This window comes from Canis lupus, chromosome 13 (assembly GCF_048164855.1).
Source record: "Canis lupus baileyi chromosome 13, mCanLup2.hap1, whole genome shotgun sequence".
Lineage (NCBI taxonomy): Eukaryota > Metazoa > Chordata > Mammalia > Carnivora > Canidae > Canis > Canis lupus.
Genome location: NC_132850.1, coordinates 4893642 through 4908434, shown reverse-complemented (window position 1 = coordinate 4908434; position 14793 = coordinate 4893642). Strand labels below are relative to the sequence as shown.

Genomic DNA, 14793 nt, shown 5'->3' with positions numbered 1-14793 from the left:
AGTTGGTAATGACTGGTGAGGAAACTGGAACTAGGGGTAGAAAGTGGGGTAGGAAGGGGGTGAGAGCAGAGCACTGGTCTTGCAGATGGGTTTGTGAAGAGGGAGATGTACAAGTGGCCCAAACGCCAAGGCCGCTCTGCTTCTCCTGCGGGCGGTGTTCACAGCTTTGACTTTTTGGAGGTTGCTTTGCGGGGAAGCAGAGAATCACTCACCCACCAGGTTATGGTGCGAAGGAGACTTTGCCATGGCTGTGGGTTTTGAGGCTATGCTGCGTCTGTCTAATCTGTAAAGTAGCAAGATGGTCAGGACAGAAGATGAAGCTCAGACAGGAGAAATCTTCTCAACAACACAACATTTCTCATGGGTCTGTGGAAACCATCACCACGGTGTGTGCAGAAGCTGGGGTGTGGACAAAGCAGGGGTATGGGAACTTATCCGGGCAGTGCTGAGCCAATGCCTTCTCTGTGTTTCCTTTACAGATGAACGGGACCGTGTTCAGAAGAAGACGTTCACCAAGTGGGTGAACAAGCACCTGATGAAGGTAGGACTCCATAGATGCTGCCCTAGCCCCTTGGCTACTCTTAAGCTGGATCTCTCAGTCCTTTCTCACTGATAGTTCAGAGTGCTTGTCATGTGCCTCATGGAGATACACATGTGACTTTTTAAAAATAACTAACGTAGTCATAACAGTGTGGAAACTTGTACTGATCAGTTTCTTGGAAAGGAGAGTAATAGATGCCATTACCTCAGAAGATTGAGGGTGAGGATACCAGGGGGTGATTCCTGGACTCAAAAACACTTTGTTCCTAGCTTTATAGATTATTTTATAAGCTTCCTTCTTTCTTTTTATTTCTAGAGAAACAGGGATGGGTCAGAGAGGGGCTTTTGTTCTCCTTCTTTCTCTTTAAGTGCATAAATCTTAAATGTTTAGTTTAAGCAATTTTTACATGTGCCTATACATTATCACCACCATGCGGTTTAAGTTGCAGAACACTTCCCAGAATGGCTTGGGTTGGGGGGAGATTGTATTATTGTTTTTAAATAGAAGAGAAACCAAGGCAGAGGTATGTTAAAAGCCCTCCTGAGGACGACCAGTATGACTAATATGACAGTCAAGATTTGCAGACAAAGTTTTTGGATATTATATAATAATTACTCAAATAATTTACATAATTTTGAGTTATATTGATTACTGCTCAGGGAAAGGTCACCAGTGACCTCTTACTTGCTATATCCAGTAGCCTAGTTTATCTTCCTCTTATTTGGTTTCTCCGTTGCATCTGATACTGTTGACTAACATTATTTCTTAAAACCCTCTTTTATGTTGGCTTCTAACACACTGCTTTTTCCTGAATTACCTCTTTCCTCTATAAATGCCTTTTTCATGCCTCTTTAAGTGGCTTTTCTTCCTCTGACTCCTCCATGTTGCTGGTCCCTAGGGTCCTAACCATACTCATTTTCTTGTTTGGTTCTCTGTACTCTTCTTTGGCAGTCTCATGTGTGTTAGTCACAGTGATCACTGGTGGTGTGGAACATAAAGAAGCACAAGTAGAAAAAGGATATGAGGTGATCTCATAGAATCTGGTGTCTGGATGCAGCTAGGCTTTATGAAAACTAAACATTATCAGGCAGCTACTCTGTCTTTTTATTGAGGCCTTGTGTTGTCTCACTTTTATTTCTTCCTACATATCTCCTACGTTAATTGCTTTTGCCATTGTTTGTGGAAACTGTGGTGGCTGTCTCTCAATGGTGACGTAAACCCCGTGGCTATAATTCTGAAGACACAAAACAAAATTCTGATTGGCTGGAATTTTCTTTCCCTCCCTGGGTCAGGTGTCCATCTATAGTTTAGTAATCTATGGCTAGGGAGATGGTTACATAAATCAGACGTGGCTCCTAGAGGCCACGTTTAGTTGGGACTGCAGGTGAGGACAGTTTTCAAAATAAAAGATATGGATGTGGGTGTAATGACAGAGCCATTTCCTATATTCTTTCCTAAGCCAAAGACAGTGCACTGGACACATTCATCTGGACATCACCCAGACAATATCCCATATCCAACACATCCTAAATTGCTGAATATTTTCATTCACATACATAATTATCCAAGTTAGGAATCTAGAATGTTTTCTACCCATCATTTCCCTTGTTACCATCTCCAGTCAGTCACTTCCAACTCAGAAAGATGCCTGCACCTCACTTCTCCATCCCCATGACCTCTGCTCTCGTCCAGGGCCTTTTCAGCTTGCCTTGATCACTTGATAGTTCCTAATAAAGTTTTCTGTAGTAACACTGATAATGCAAATAGTAGTAATAGTTTATTGAGTGCTTACCGTAAAGCTAGCATTCTGGACTAAGTCTTCTATGTGGATTATCTTGTTTACTCCTCAGTGACCTGATGTTGGAGTCTCTTTCAGTTTTCCCATTTTATCAGTGAGGAAAAGGAGGTTTAGAGAGGTTAACTTAAGGTCATACCACTAGAAAGAGGCAGAACAGAAATTTTATTTTATTTTTAAGATTTTGATTTTATTTGACAGAGCATAAGCAGGGGGAGTGGCAGGCAGAGGGAGAGGGAGATGGAGAGGGAGAAGCAGACTCCCTGCTGAGCAGGAAGCCCACTGCAGGGCTCGATCCCAGGACCCTGGGATCACGACCTGTGCCGAAGGCAGACGCTTAGCCCCCTAAGCCACCTAGGCGCCCCAGAACTGAGATTTTAGAATTCAGGTAACCTAAAGTCTAGAACCTGTGCTCTTAACATCTACAGTAATGGCCCAACTTCTGCCTACCTTTCCAGGCTCATAGTGTCGAATTCCCCTTCTACCTCAGGCACTTGCTGAACTGTGTGCCATGTTATTTTTTGACCCTGTATCTTAGCTCATCCTGTTCCCCGTGTGTGAAGCCTCCCCCAATCTCTGTTCTGTCTGCATAACCCCAATTCACTACCACCTTGTTAAATATGTAACTGAATCTCCCACATGGAATTGGCTACCCTTTCCTTTGTGCCCTCATTGTTTTCCCTGTGTGCTTTTGTTATAGCACTTGTGTACATTCTATATCTTTCTGTTTGATTTTAACTTGAAGGCAGACATTACGTCTTACTTGGTTAGTGCCAGGATAAAGAAGAAAGGCAGAGAGACAGGGAGAGAAAATTGCTATTCCCTTTTAATTTCTTCAATATGTCCCATTTGCCTCTAGTTCGGCGACACAGAACTCTGTCATGATGCACAGTCCTTAACAACCTGCCTCCAAGCTGCCCAGCTTCATTTGCAGGCATTCTCCCCTGTGTAGCCGGAGCTGTGGCCACAGGAGATAAGTCACTGCTCTCTAAACACAGTGTGCTTTCACACCTCTTTGCTTCTTCATCTCTCTCTCCCTAGAAGGCACGTCCCAATCTCCTCTGCCTGGCCATCACCCACTTATCCTTCAAGGTCCATGTCCAGTATCACCTTCCTGAGAATCTGACCTCCAGTCCTCAGCCTAAATTAATCTCAACTCTATCTCTGTTCCACACCGCTTTGAAGTGATGGCTTGTGTGTTCACACATTGATCTCCCCCCATCAGTGTGCTCACTGAGTGCTCAGACTGTATATGTACTGCTTTCTCTGCCACATACTACACTGCAGATGTAAGAGATACAGTGCAGTGCATCTCTTGCCTTGAGTAAATAATATTTTAATATTTTAATAGTATTTTATAGCTTACAGACCACATTCTTACCTGGCTTGATTCTTATGATAATTCTGAAGGCAGTAAAGGTATTTTATCTTGTCTGTTTTCACAATGAAGGAAAGTGAGAATTAGAAGGGCATAAAGTGACTTTCCCAAGATCATATAGCTAGTGAAAGTGGGACCTAGGGACCATTCATGAGTCTTCTAACCAAAATCATATGCTCTTTCTACTAAATATGCCCCCAACTTACTCTTTTGTGCCTCATCACTAACAATTGAAAGAACTGAATTTATCCTGACTCAGGCTTGTCTCCTAAACTTTGTAGTTGAATACAAATGCCCTGGCTCTCTGCTGTTGCCGGTTGGACCTCTGCCTCAGTGCTGCGTGATGACAGGAGGCCCAGGGAGGGAGAAATGAGATGAACACAGCAGAGCATTGTTAGAAATTGGAGGCCAGCCAGAGCCTTACTTCAGTCCCTGGCTATTTTTCCTCTCTCCTTGGACCCCCAACCCTATAAGTTCCAATGGCATTTTCTCATCTTGGGATATTTCAGAGAGAGAGAGAGAGAGATTCACTGCTAATCAGAATCCTTGCTCCATGCTGTCATTCTTGAAACTTTGGGCTGAGAACTACAGATCAAGATTTGTTTTTTGTAATTCAGGCATCCCTTGCTCTGCTCCCCAAGTATACCCGGAATAATGTGGCCGTTGGCAAGTAGATGGTTATAAGATCAAAGCAACCAAGTCTCCAAGTTGTGGATTTAGTTGACCTAGGATCTCTTGGATCCCCAGCTATCTCTGTGGGAAACTGTTGTGGAATAAACAATTCTTTATTAGTTAAGAATACTGTTGGTCCAATCTTAAAAGAGGTTTGTTAAGGTTGTTAGCATCTTTAATTATAAATAAGCTAATTTAGAATGCAAACCTACAAACCCAAGAGTTCTGGGCATATGCTAGAACTGTCAAAAAGAAAAATCTAGGGGTACCTGGGTGGCTCAGTCAGTTAAGCATCTGCCTTCCACTCGGGTCATGATCGGCTCAGGTCATGATCCCGAGTTGGGCTCCCTGCTCAGCGGAGAGTCTGCTTCTCTCTCTCCCTCTGCCACTCCCCCTGCTTGTGCTCCAACCCCCCTTTCATGAATAAATAAAATATCAAAAAAAAAAAAATCTGGAGGGGTACCTGGCTGTCTCAATCAGTGGAATGTGTGACTCTTGATCTCAGGGTTGTAAGTTTAGATATTACTTAAAAAATATAAGAGAATAAAATGTTAAAAAAGAGAAAGCAAGAAAAAAGAAAAATCAGAGTTTTATTACTAAAAAAAATTTTTTTTAAAGTAGGCTCCATGCCCTACTTGGGGCTTGGACTCATAACCACAAGATCAAGAGTTGCATGTTCTACCAACTAAGCCAGGCAGGCACCCTGAAAAATCTAGAGTTTTAAATGAGGTTTTATGTAAGTTATTTATGCTGTGTCTCAAGGTCCTGGTAGCTGATAAAACTTATGCCCTCAGAGAGAACTCCCAGGAAGGATGAGAGAACTGAGCGCATGAGCTCCTAAGGAAGAGAAATGCTTTCTCCGATTAGTTCTTTTTTTTTTTTTTAAACATTTTATTTATTTATTCATGAGCAAGAGACAGGCCGGCAGGCAGAGGAAGAAGCAGGCTCCATGCAGGGAGCCCGACGTGGGACCCCATCCTGGGTCTCCAGGATCAGGTCCTGGGCTGAAAGGCGGTGCTAAACCGCTAAGCCACCCGGGCTGCCCCTCTCTGATCAGTTCTTGGTGACTTCAGAAGTTATAGCTAGAAGGGAAAGGCCGATATTAGCCTCACAGATGGAACAGTTCTTTCCCTTTTTATTCATGTATGCAATCTAGTAGCTATTGGCCTTCCTCGAATTTCAGTGAAGAATTCCAGTATACCAATAAAACTTTTCCAACTCTGAATTTTTACTCCAACATTCTCAACTTCTTTGTGTGAGGCTGTCTAATTGGACACTAGGTTGTAGATAGCTGTGGTGATTCTAGGCACCCTTGTTGTGCGGTAGCCGTGAGACAACTCACGGAAGCATGGCGTGGACTTTTACACGCCTTTGCTTATTCGCATCTGTGTGGACAATCAAAAGGAGACTGGCGGAAGAGTTTCATTGAAGAGATTGACAGAGCAGTGCACTTGAGACACAGAGGGGAGGAGCACTGCCAGTGTGGCCACATGTTGGTGATTCAGGAACCATCTCTGCCCGGACCTGTGTTTTCAGGACCTGATTTCATTCCAAACACATCTCAACCCCCACTTGAAGTTTTGGTCCTACATTTGGATTGGATTTTCTACTCCTACACCTAAGTGCCTTGCCTGCCTGTTAGATGAAGCTACCTTATGTGGATTTTAGAATCGTAGTCATCTTCAGAGAACCTTTGTGAATCAGGTGTGGCTGGTGCCACTCACTGTTAGATTCCTCAAAGCTTAAGGAATTCTCCAAACAGAGAGATAATAGAATTCTTATCAGTAAAGAGCCTCACACTCTGCTCCCCTCTCCCTCTATTTACCCCAACAGGTTTCCAGCCTCTACTCATTCCCTGCATGTTCTTTCACAAGCAAAAAGTCTGGTACAACTGCAATCTGTTTTTAAGCCTTAGCATTTAGGCTTTTCCTTGAGGATAAATTTGGCCATTGAATCAACATGGGATCCCCCTCTTGCAGTTTAGAAATCACAAATTCAGAAACCCATTTAAAGTAACCAGGCTCACTCTAGTTTACCCTGTACCTTTTATAAGTATAGAGGAAAGTAAATAACAGACTCTTCAAAGCTTTCTCTTCTGACCTCTTTATTGTTCTTCAACATAGTTTGGGTCAAGGAAATTGAGCTGCTTGTGTTTCTTTTAAGTCTTAGAGGAAAGCTTTCCTTTGGTTTTCTGCAGGTATCAGAATACCATGTGACAGTCCTTGGTTCTTTTTGGAAGAGGGGGAGGTCCTCTTAGTATGTCCTTTCTGCCTGTCAGGCATCATGAAGCCTTGTAAAGGGAAAGAGCACTGAACTCAGACTCCGGAGACAGTGAGGGGACACTTCCCAGCTCAGTGATCTTTCACAGGTTACTTAACTTCTCCAGGCAACACTCTTCTCATCTGGCAGCTGAGAGTGTTAAAATCCCTTTGGGCCAGATTCTGGTTCTAAGTACTTAAGTACCAGTTTATTCCCTTGCTAAAGCCACTCAGAAGCTGGGGGGAGCCATTTGTTTTTCTCTAACTTCACATTAATCTTTTTTTTTTTTTTTTTTTTAAGTAGCTATACACCCAACATGGGGCTTGAACTCACGACCCCAAGATCAAGAGTCACATGCTCTACTGACTGAGCCCGCCAGGCGCCCATAACTTCAAGTTAATTTTTAAAGAACTGGCAGAGCAGAGCTTTCCTTGGCTTATTAATGCCCAGGAGTTGGGGAGGATTGGTCTGGGTGGACTTGATCCCTCAAAAGTTAGTCATTTATTAATTATTAAAAGTAGCTTTTTTTTTTTGAGATTTAATGCACATATCCTACAAGTTTCCCATTTAAAGTATATGGTGGCTTATAGTATATTCAGAGTTGTGCAACCATCACCACGATCCATTCTAGAACATCTTATCCCCAAAGGAAACCCTGTACTGTTCAGTCTCTCCCTCAACGCCCACCCGCATACCTTTCCCCAGCCCCAGACAACCACTAATCTACTTTCTGATTCTATAGATTTGCCTATTCTAGATATCGTTTATAAATGGAATCATATAATAAATGACCCTTTTCTTTGTAACTGGCCTCTTTTTTTTTTTTTTTTCCTAAAGATTTTATTTATTCATTCATAAGAGACACAGAGCGAGACAGGGCCAGAGACATAGGCAGAGGGAGAAGCAGGCTCCATGCAGGGAGCCTGATGCGGGACTTGACCCCGGGACTCCAGGATTGCGCCCTGGGCTGAAGGCAGGCACTAAACCACTGAGCCACCCAGGGATCCCTGTAACTGGCTTCTTTCACGTAGCATATTGTTTTCAAAGTTCATCTACATTATAGCAAATACCAGTATTTAATTGCCAGATAATATTCCATTGTATGGATGTCCCACATTTTGTTTGTCCATTTATCAATTGATAGACATTTGAGTTATTTTCACTTTTTGGCTATTATTATGGATAGTAAATACTATGAACATCCATTCATATATACATATTTTTCCTGGACATACATTTTCAGTTGTCTTGGGTATACATCTGGGAGTGGAATCACTGGGTCTTATGGCAACTTGTGTTCAGCCTTTTGAGGAACCATCAGACTGTTTTCCAAAGCAGCTGCACCATTTTACATTCTTACCAGCAATGTATGAGGGTTCCAGTCTCTCAATATCCTCATCAACAGTTGTAATCTTTTTGATTATAGTCCTCCTGTTGGATGGGGAGGATAGTTTTGATTACATTTTCCTCCTGACTTGGTAGTGATACTGAGCATCTTTTCATGAATTTGTTAGCCATTTGCATATATTCTTTGGAGACATTCACTAACGTTGACAGTGATTTTCACAGGGAGTGCAAACAGGCAAAGACCTAGGTAGTTGAAGTTCAGTCATCTTTTTGTTGACAGAATAACATGAGTCTTTGTTGAAGAGAAACATATATTGATGATTTCTGAGCAGTCTTAGCTTCGCCTGGCTGCCTCTAAAACATCTGATGCTTGGTGTACTGGACTTTTTCTTGTCTTTCCTCTCCCAGTTTTATTGAGACAGAAATGACATACATCATTGTATAAGTGTAATGTGTACAGTGCATTGGTTTGAGTTACATATATTATGAAATGATAAGCAGTAAGTTTAGTTAGCATCCATTGTGTCATATGGATATGATCAAAAAAGGAAGCAAAAAAATTACTTTCCCCTTGTGATGGCAACTCTTAGGATTTATTTTATTTTATTTTTATTTATATTTTTTATTTTTTTTTAACTCTTAGGATTTCATATGTATCATACGCAGTGTTAACTCAGAATTTTTTATTTTTTAGCTATTGGATTTTTTCTTAAGAGATTTGTGGAAAATTTTAGAGGCAATTTAGTGTGTGCAGAAGAGGGTAAAGACTTTGGAATGGGACAGACCTGGACTTTATTGGCCTGGCCATTTACCAGCAGATTTTATTGACCTGGCCATTTACTAGTATGTGATATTGGGATGTGAATTGAGCCCTCCAAATCTCATCTCTGTATCTAAAAATTTTCTGACATAGAAGCACTAGTAAGTATTAGCTAGTACTTTATCCTTCTCTAGGCAGAGATATATCCAGTATGCTTCAGAAATAGATTGTTCTCTGTTACTGAAAATTCTCCAGGGAAAAAAACACTCCTCTCCTTGCCCCCATTACTTCCTTCTGTATCTCTCTTATATAGTTTTTCATAGTTATTTAGTCCTAATCAGACAAAGACTGAGAGACATAATAAACTAGTCTCGCTAAATTTCTTGTAAGGTGGTTGAATTTTGCTGTTCTCAGGTATAAAACAACTGGGATTTTTAGAAGGAGATGTTGAGTCCTCGATGTGAGATTAACTTTATATTTCAAAGTACTACTTTTTCCTTTTCAGTACTCTGTGGTATTTAGTGTCCTGTTGATAATATGATCTCACTTGGTCCTCATTCCTATTATAATTTATTTAAATAATTTTTTAGTGCCCATTCCTGATTTTAATGCCCTATGCTCAGGTCTTATCTATCAAAAGTAAGTTGCTCATTGTTATCACTTCTCTTTTTAACCCTTAATATTAAGTATTTAATATATTCTCTGTTTATTTTTTTAACCTACCATTCATATATGTAATCTGAGTTCTGTTTTACCACTCTTTAGAAAGTGAGTCTCACAAAAAACACCATTATTTGTAAAAAGACTAAAAAACCCTTTCTTGGTCCTCATGCTTGTCCTGGAGCATTTGATACTGGTGATCATCCATTCCCTCCTTGATTACCCTTTCTTGTTTTTTTTCCCTACCTCTCACTGCCTTTTTTCCACCCCCTATCCTTTGTTGATTGCTTTTCCATCTCCTGCTTTCTAATTTTGGCTATCCCCACAGGCTTAGTCCTTAGCACTCTGCTCTTCTTTCTTGCCCCAAGCCCTAACGGCCAGCATTTCCCATGTCTTTAGCTAGCACCTCCACGCATATGACTTCTAAACTTAAGTTCTCAGCTGACTCAAATTGAATTCTGGTATTTTCAGCTGCTTCCAGAACATTACTGTTTGTAGCTCCTTTGCTGCTGTTTTAAATTCAGTATATTTAAAATTGAACTTTTCAGGGTCACTGACTGGCTCAGTTGGTAGAGTGTACAGCTTTTGATCTTGGGTTGTGAGTTCAAGCCCCACATTGGGTGTAGAGATTACTTAAAAATAAAATCTTAAAAAAATTAAATTAAAAAAACTGAATTTAAAAAAAGATTTTATTTATTCATTTATTCATGAGAGACACACAGAGAGAGGCAGAAACATAGGCAGAGGGAGAAGCAGGCTCCCTCCTGGGAGCTGGATGTGGGACTCCATCCCAGGACCCCGGGATCATGACTGGAGCTGAAGGCAGATGCTCAACCCCTGAGCCACCCAGGCACCCAAAATTGAACTTTTCAAATCCACTTTCTTCCCAACCCTCACGACCTGCTTGTTTCTGTTGTGCAAGTTTGAAATCTTAGACCCATTTGAGGGAGAGCTCTTAAAATCTTGGAGCCAGGTTACATGGGCTCACAAGAGCTGAATACTAATTCTATGCTGATTGCTAAGCATAGCCATTATGAAAAATTAAATTATATAAACTTACAATTAAATTATATTTAAAATAAATGCAATAAATGCTCAAAACACATCACCTCGTAATTATTTTACTACATGTTAATATTGTCTATGCTCTTGAGGTTAATTATGTCTGTTGTATCTCTGATGAAAAAGTATATAGTGGTGTGCTGTTGTACATTTCTTCCCAACATTGCGTTTAGTGGTATTATATTAGTGGCTGGAATTTGGTCATGGTGGGAGTATGTACATCATGGAAATCAACAGATGCTACAAGTCTGAGCTAGATGTGTTATTTTGTTTAGACTTGAAGTAGTGGAGAAATTGTTAATATTGCAAATTAAAATAAAAAGTGTTATATCTATATTCATATTATGAATAGCACAAAAATATTAAAGAAATATTCCTTCAGTGTTTGAAAGCTATTAACCAATTCATCATGAACCATTTTCTCCAACTGGTGATAATCTACCCATCACCTTCTTAATCCTTCACTCACACAGGTACAAGCACTCATACCTTGCATATTTCTACCTCTGTACCTTATGTGCTGTGGTTTTATGATCTTTTGTCTTCTGTCTAAACATTTTCTAATCTTTCCAGGGGTGCCTGGGTAGCTCCGTTGGTTGAGTGTTCAACTTTTGATTTTGGCTCAGATCTTGATCTCAGGGTCATGTGATTGAGCCCTGCTTTAGTCTCTGCACTCAGCACGAAGTTGGCTTGAGATGCTCTCCTTCTTCTGTGCCTCCCCCAGCTCTCTGTCTCTCTCAAATAGATAGATAAAATCTTAACCCCACCCCCGTCCTTCTAGTTCGTCCTCTTCCAGAAAGTATCACCAGCTATTTCCAGCCTTTATCTTTTTTTTTTTTTTTTTAAGTAATCTCTACACTCAATGTGGGGCTTGAACTCACATCAAAATCAAGTCACATGCTCTACCCATTGAACAGACAGCCCCCATAGCCATGATCTTTTCTGACTCTCATTCTGTTTGGAATGTTAGAATATTATAATTGGAAATGACTGTAGTACAGTTTTCCACTCAAATGTGGAAATCCTAGTATCCCAGGCTCTGCTTGAAAATTTCAGTGACTAGAAACCCACTGCTTCTGGAAGTAGCCCTTTTTATTGTCTAGAGAACTATTTATGTTGGAAATGAATCTTCTTCCTTATTATACTTGCCACTAGTCTTCTGATTCTGTGTTGTGTCACTCAGTGAAGTTGTCACTGGACTTGGAACGAACCAGAAAACCTACTGCCACTTCCTGCAGCTGTGTGACGTTAACTTCTCAAAGTCTCAGTTCCTTCTGAGGATACATAAATAAACGTCACAGGGCAGTTGTTTGGATTAAATAAATAAAATGAGACTCTGACTGATTATAAAGCACAGTAGTTAATGGCAAAGACTAACTTCAGAAAAGACCAAACTGAGGCCAGTTTTTCCACTTGTGACCTTGGGCAAGTTACTCAACTTCTCTTTCCCTTGTTTCTAAATGTGTAAAATAGAAGTACTACCTACTTTGTCAGTGTCAGAGAGAGCTGAGATAATGTGTACAGCATTCAGCATGGTGTTTGACATTAACCACAGATTTTCCCAAAGTGAGATGTTTTCCCACGGTTTCAAGTTATAAAATTGCAATTGTTATTTTCACAAGGAAAATCACCCTCAAAAGTTTTTTTATTTCTTTTGAGAGAGAATAAACACAAGCAAGAAGGGCAGAGGCAGAGGGAGAGACAGAGAATCTCAAGCAGACTCTATGCTGAGTGTGGAGCCCAACCCAGGGCTCAATCTCCCAATCCTGAGATCATGACCTGAACTAAAATCAAGAGTTGGACACTTGACTGTGCCATCCAGAAGCCCCTAAATGGATAAATCTTTTTTTTTTTGAAAGAAATATTTGGTAGGAGAGGAGTTAACATGTAGATACATCCCATGAAACACTGGGTACCTAGCATTTTTGTTCCCTTCGCTCTCTGGAAGGCTTTTCTTTTCTTTTCTTTTCTTTTCTTTTCTTTTCTTTTCTTTTCTTTTCTTTTCTTTTCTTTTTTTCTTTTCTAAGTTTTTATTAATTTAAATAATCTCTACACCCAATTAGGGCTCAAACTCACAACTTTGAGATCAAGAGTTATATGCTCTTCCGGCTGAGCCAGCCATGCTCCCCCTGAAGTCTTTTCTGATTCTGACTGGACTCATCTGTCATTGGCCATTATATCACATTTTGGTCCAAAATAATTCTTGAGGGTTTTAGGATGATTGACTCACCATCTCCTTGTCCAGACTTTTTAGAACATTGTTTACAGTTGGTTAGAGTATGTAATAGATCTGGCTTTACATCACACATACATTTCTGTTAAGTGTTACCATTTCATATATATTGTACTGCAAACTGAAAATTCCTGAATTTTATTATTGTTTGCTGTTTCAAATTCTTTTTTATTTTATTTTATTATTTATTTTAGATTTTATTTACTTATTCATGAGAGACACACACAGAGAGAGAGGCAGAGACACAGGCAGAAGGAGAAGCAGGCTCCATGCAGAGAGTCCGATGTGGGACTCGATCCCAGGTCTCCAGGATCACACCCTGGGCTGCAGGCGGTGCTAAACTGCTCCGCCACTGGGGCTGCCAGTGAGAATATTCTTTAATATTTAAAAGAATATTTATTCTTTAATCTTTGTTTACCTAGAACCAGAAATTCTCGTGTAGATAATAAAATAATTCAAGATCAAATAAAAATCATTCTGTTTCACTCTTACACACAGGTCCGTAAACACATCAATGATCTTTATGAAGATCTGCGGGATGGCCACAACCTGATCTCTCTGCTGGAGGTCCTCTCGGGCATCAAACTGGTGAGCTTCTCCCTTTTTCTCATGAGTGACCTCACAAATGCATCCCTGCTAATGACCTGCTGGTCCATCTTGTTGAGTGCCAGGACGGTGGCCACCACTGCCTGCTTTCTGTTATGATAGAGGAAGAAGTAGAGATATTATTGGTGGACTTTGTTTCTAACTCAGACTGAGTTTTAAAATGATGTAATTTTATCTTAATGTGAATTGATGTATCATATTATTTCTTGATGGAGTTAGGTATCAGTTTTATTCCCCTCATATCTGCATTTTTTTCCTCCTTGTTCTTTATCTGTTTGTAGAGATAGTATTTAGGAACAGTAGATTTCACATTTAAGAGCTATTTTCAGAGCTATTTAGAGTTATTTTCAGGGTTATGTAGAGATATTTTTTCCAGTTCACCTCATACTCTTCCTTCTTTGATTCACCGAGTCTTACAGATTTGGAAAGTACTAAAGTAAAAAAAAAAAAAAAAAAAAGGAAGTACTACAGTTAGTATCTGAGCACAGCCCAAGTACATTTGAGTTCCTTGGATAATTAAATATGCCTGCCTCCTCCCAAATGTGTTAAACATTGCTTGTGGGAAACACCTACATAACCGAAGGCAAATCCTGCCCAGGCTTCTTGGCTTGTCGGATGATAGTTCTTATATTTGCTTTGAGGAATCAAAATAACCCCACTCGTTGACTCTTTGTTCGTATATTTGAGCCTAATGGAAGCAGGTGATCCTCTGCAGTTTGTGTTCTGCCTCTAGTGTCATAGATAACATATTTTTCATTTAGAAAAGTCCAGGTCTGAATACTGGAAACATCTCTGGGAAGAGAAAGAACTGAAGCCCAGCCCACTCACTGCCTTTGGTGAATTCTTAGTCATTGTTTGTTGTGTTTCAAGAAGGGAATTTGTCACATTAAATTTCGCTCCTTAAGTAATATTCAATTTCTTCAAGGATTGAAGCTTGGCTTCCCATGGCCTTTTTGTCTTGGTTTCACATCTTTTTTGTCTTATGATAGAATTACTTTTATAAATAAAAATTTGTGTTTTTTTTAAAGATTTTATTTATTATTGAGAGACACACAAAGAGAAGTAGAGACACAGGCAGAAGGAGAAGCAGGCTCCCTGCAAGGAGCCCAGTGTGGGACTTGATCCTGGATTCCGGGCATCCCAACTTTTATAAAATTTTTAATTTTAAAATTGACACTTTTTATTAGCACAGCCACTACTGGTGAATTCCAGTCCTTATCTGGCCTTCATTTATAAATCTGATAAGTAATCAAAATGTCACTTTCACATTGCTGGACTTTATTCTTCAGCACTCACAAAGTTACAATTTGGGCATATCTGATGAACTCATAGTGATTTTCTATTGAAAATGATATTTTTGGGTGACATTGCTTCCAAACAGGTTGAAAACACTCTGATCTAATTTCTTTGCCTAGCTTTTGAAAACCTGGAGGTTGTTTATGTTTATGGAGATATTCATAAGATATCATCTTTTCACTGA

The 14793-nt window shown here is 40.1% G+C and overlaps 1 protein-coding gene across 24 annotated transcripts in view; it reads left to right on the top strand.

Moving 5' to 3' along the window:
* MACF1 (microtubule actin crosslinking factor 1) overlaps positions 1–14793 on the top strand; it is a 341210-nt gene that overhangs the window by 130218 nt on the left and 196199 nt on the right. For all 24 annotated transcript variants that reach the window (XM_072771834.1, XM_072771853.1, XM_072771848.1 and 21 more), the window contains exons 2-3: positions 480–541; positions 13206–13295. In XM_072771834.1, coding sequence (XP_072627935.1) covers positions 480–541; positions 13206–13295 — 152 coding nt within the window. The remainder of the gene's footprint in view (positions 1–479; positions 542–13205; positions 13296–14793) is intronic.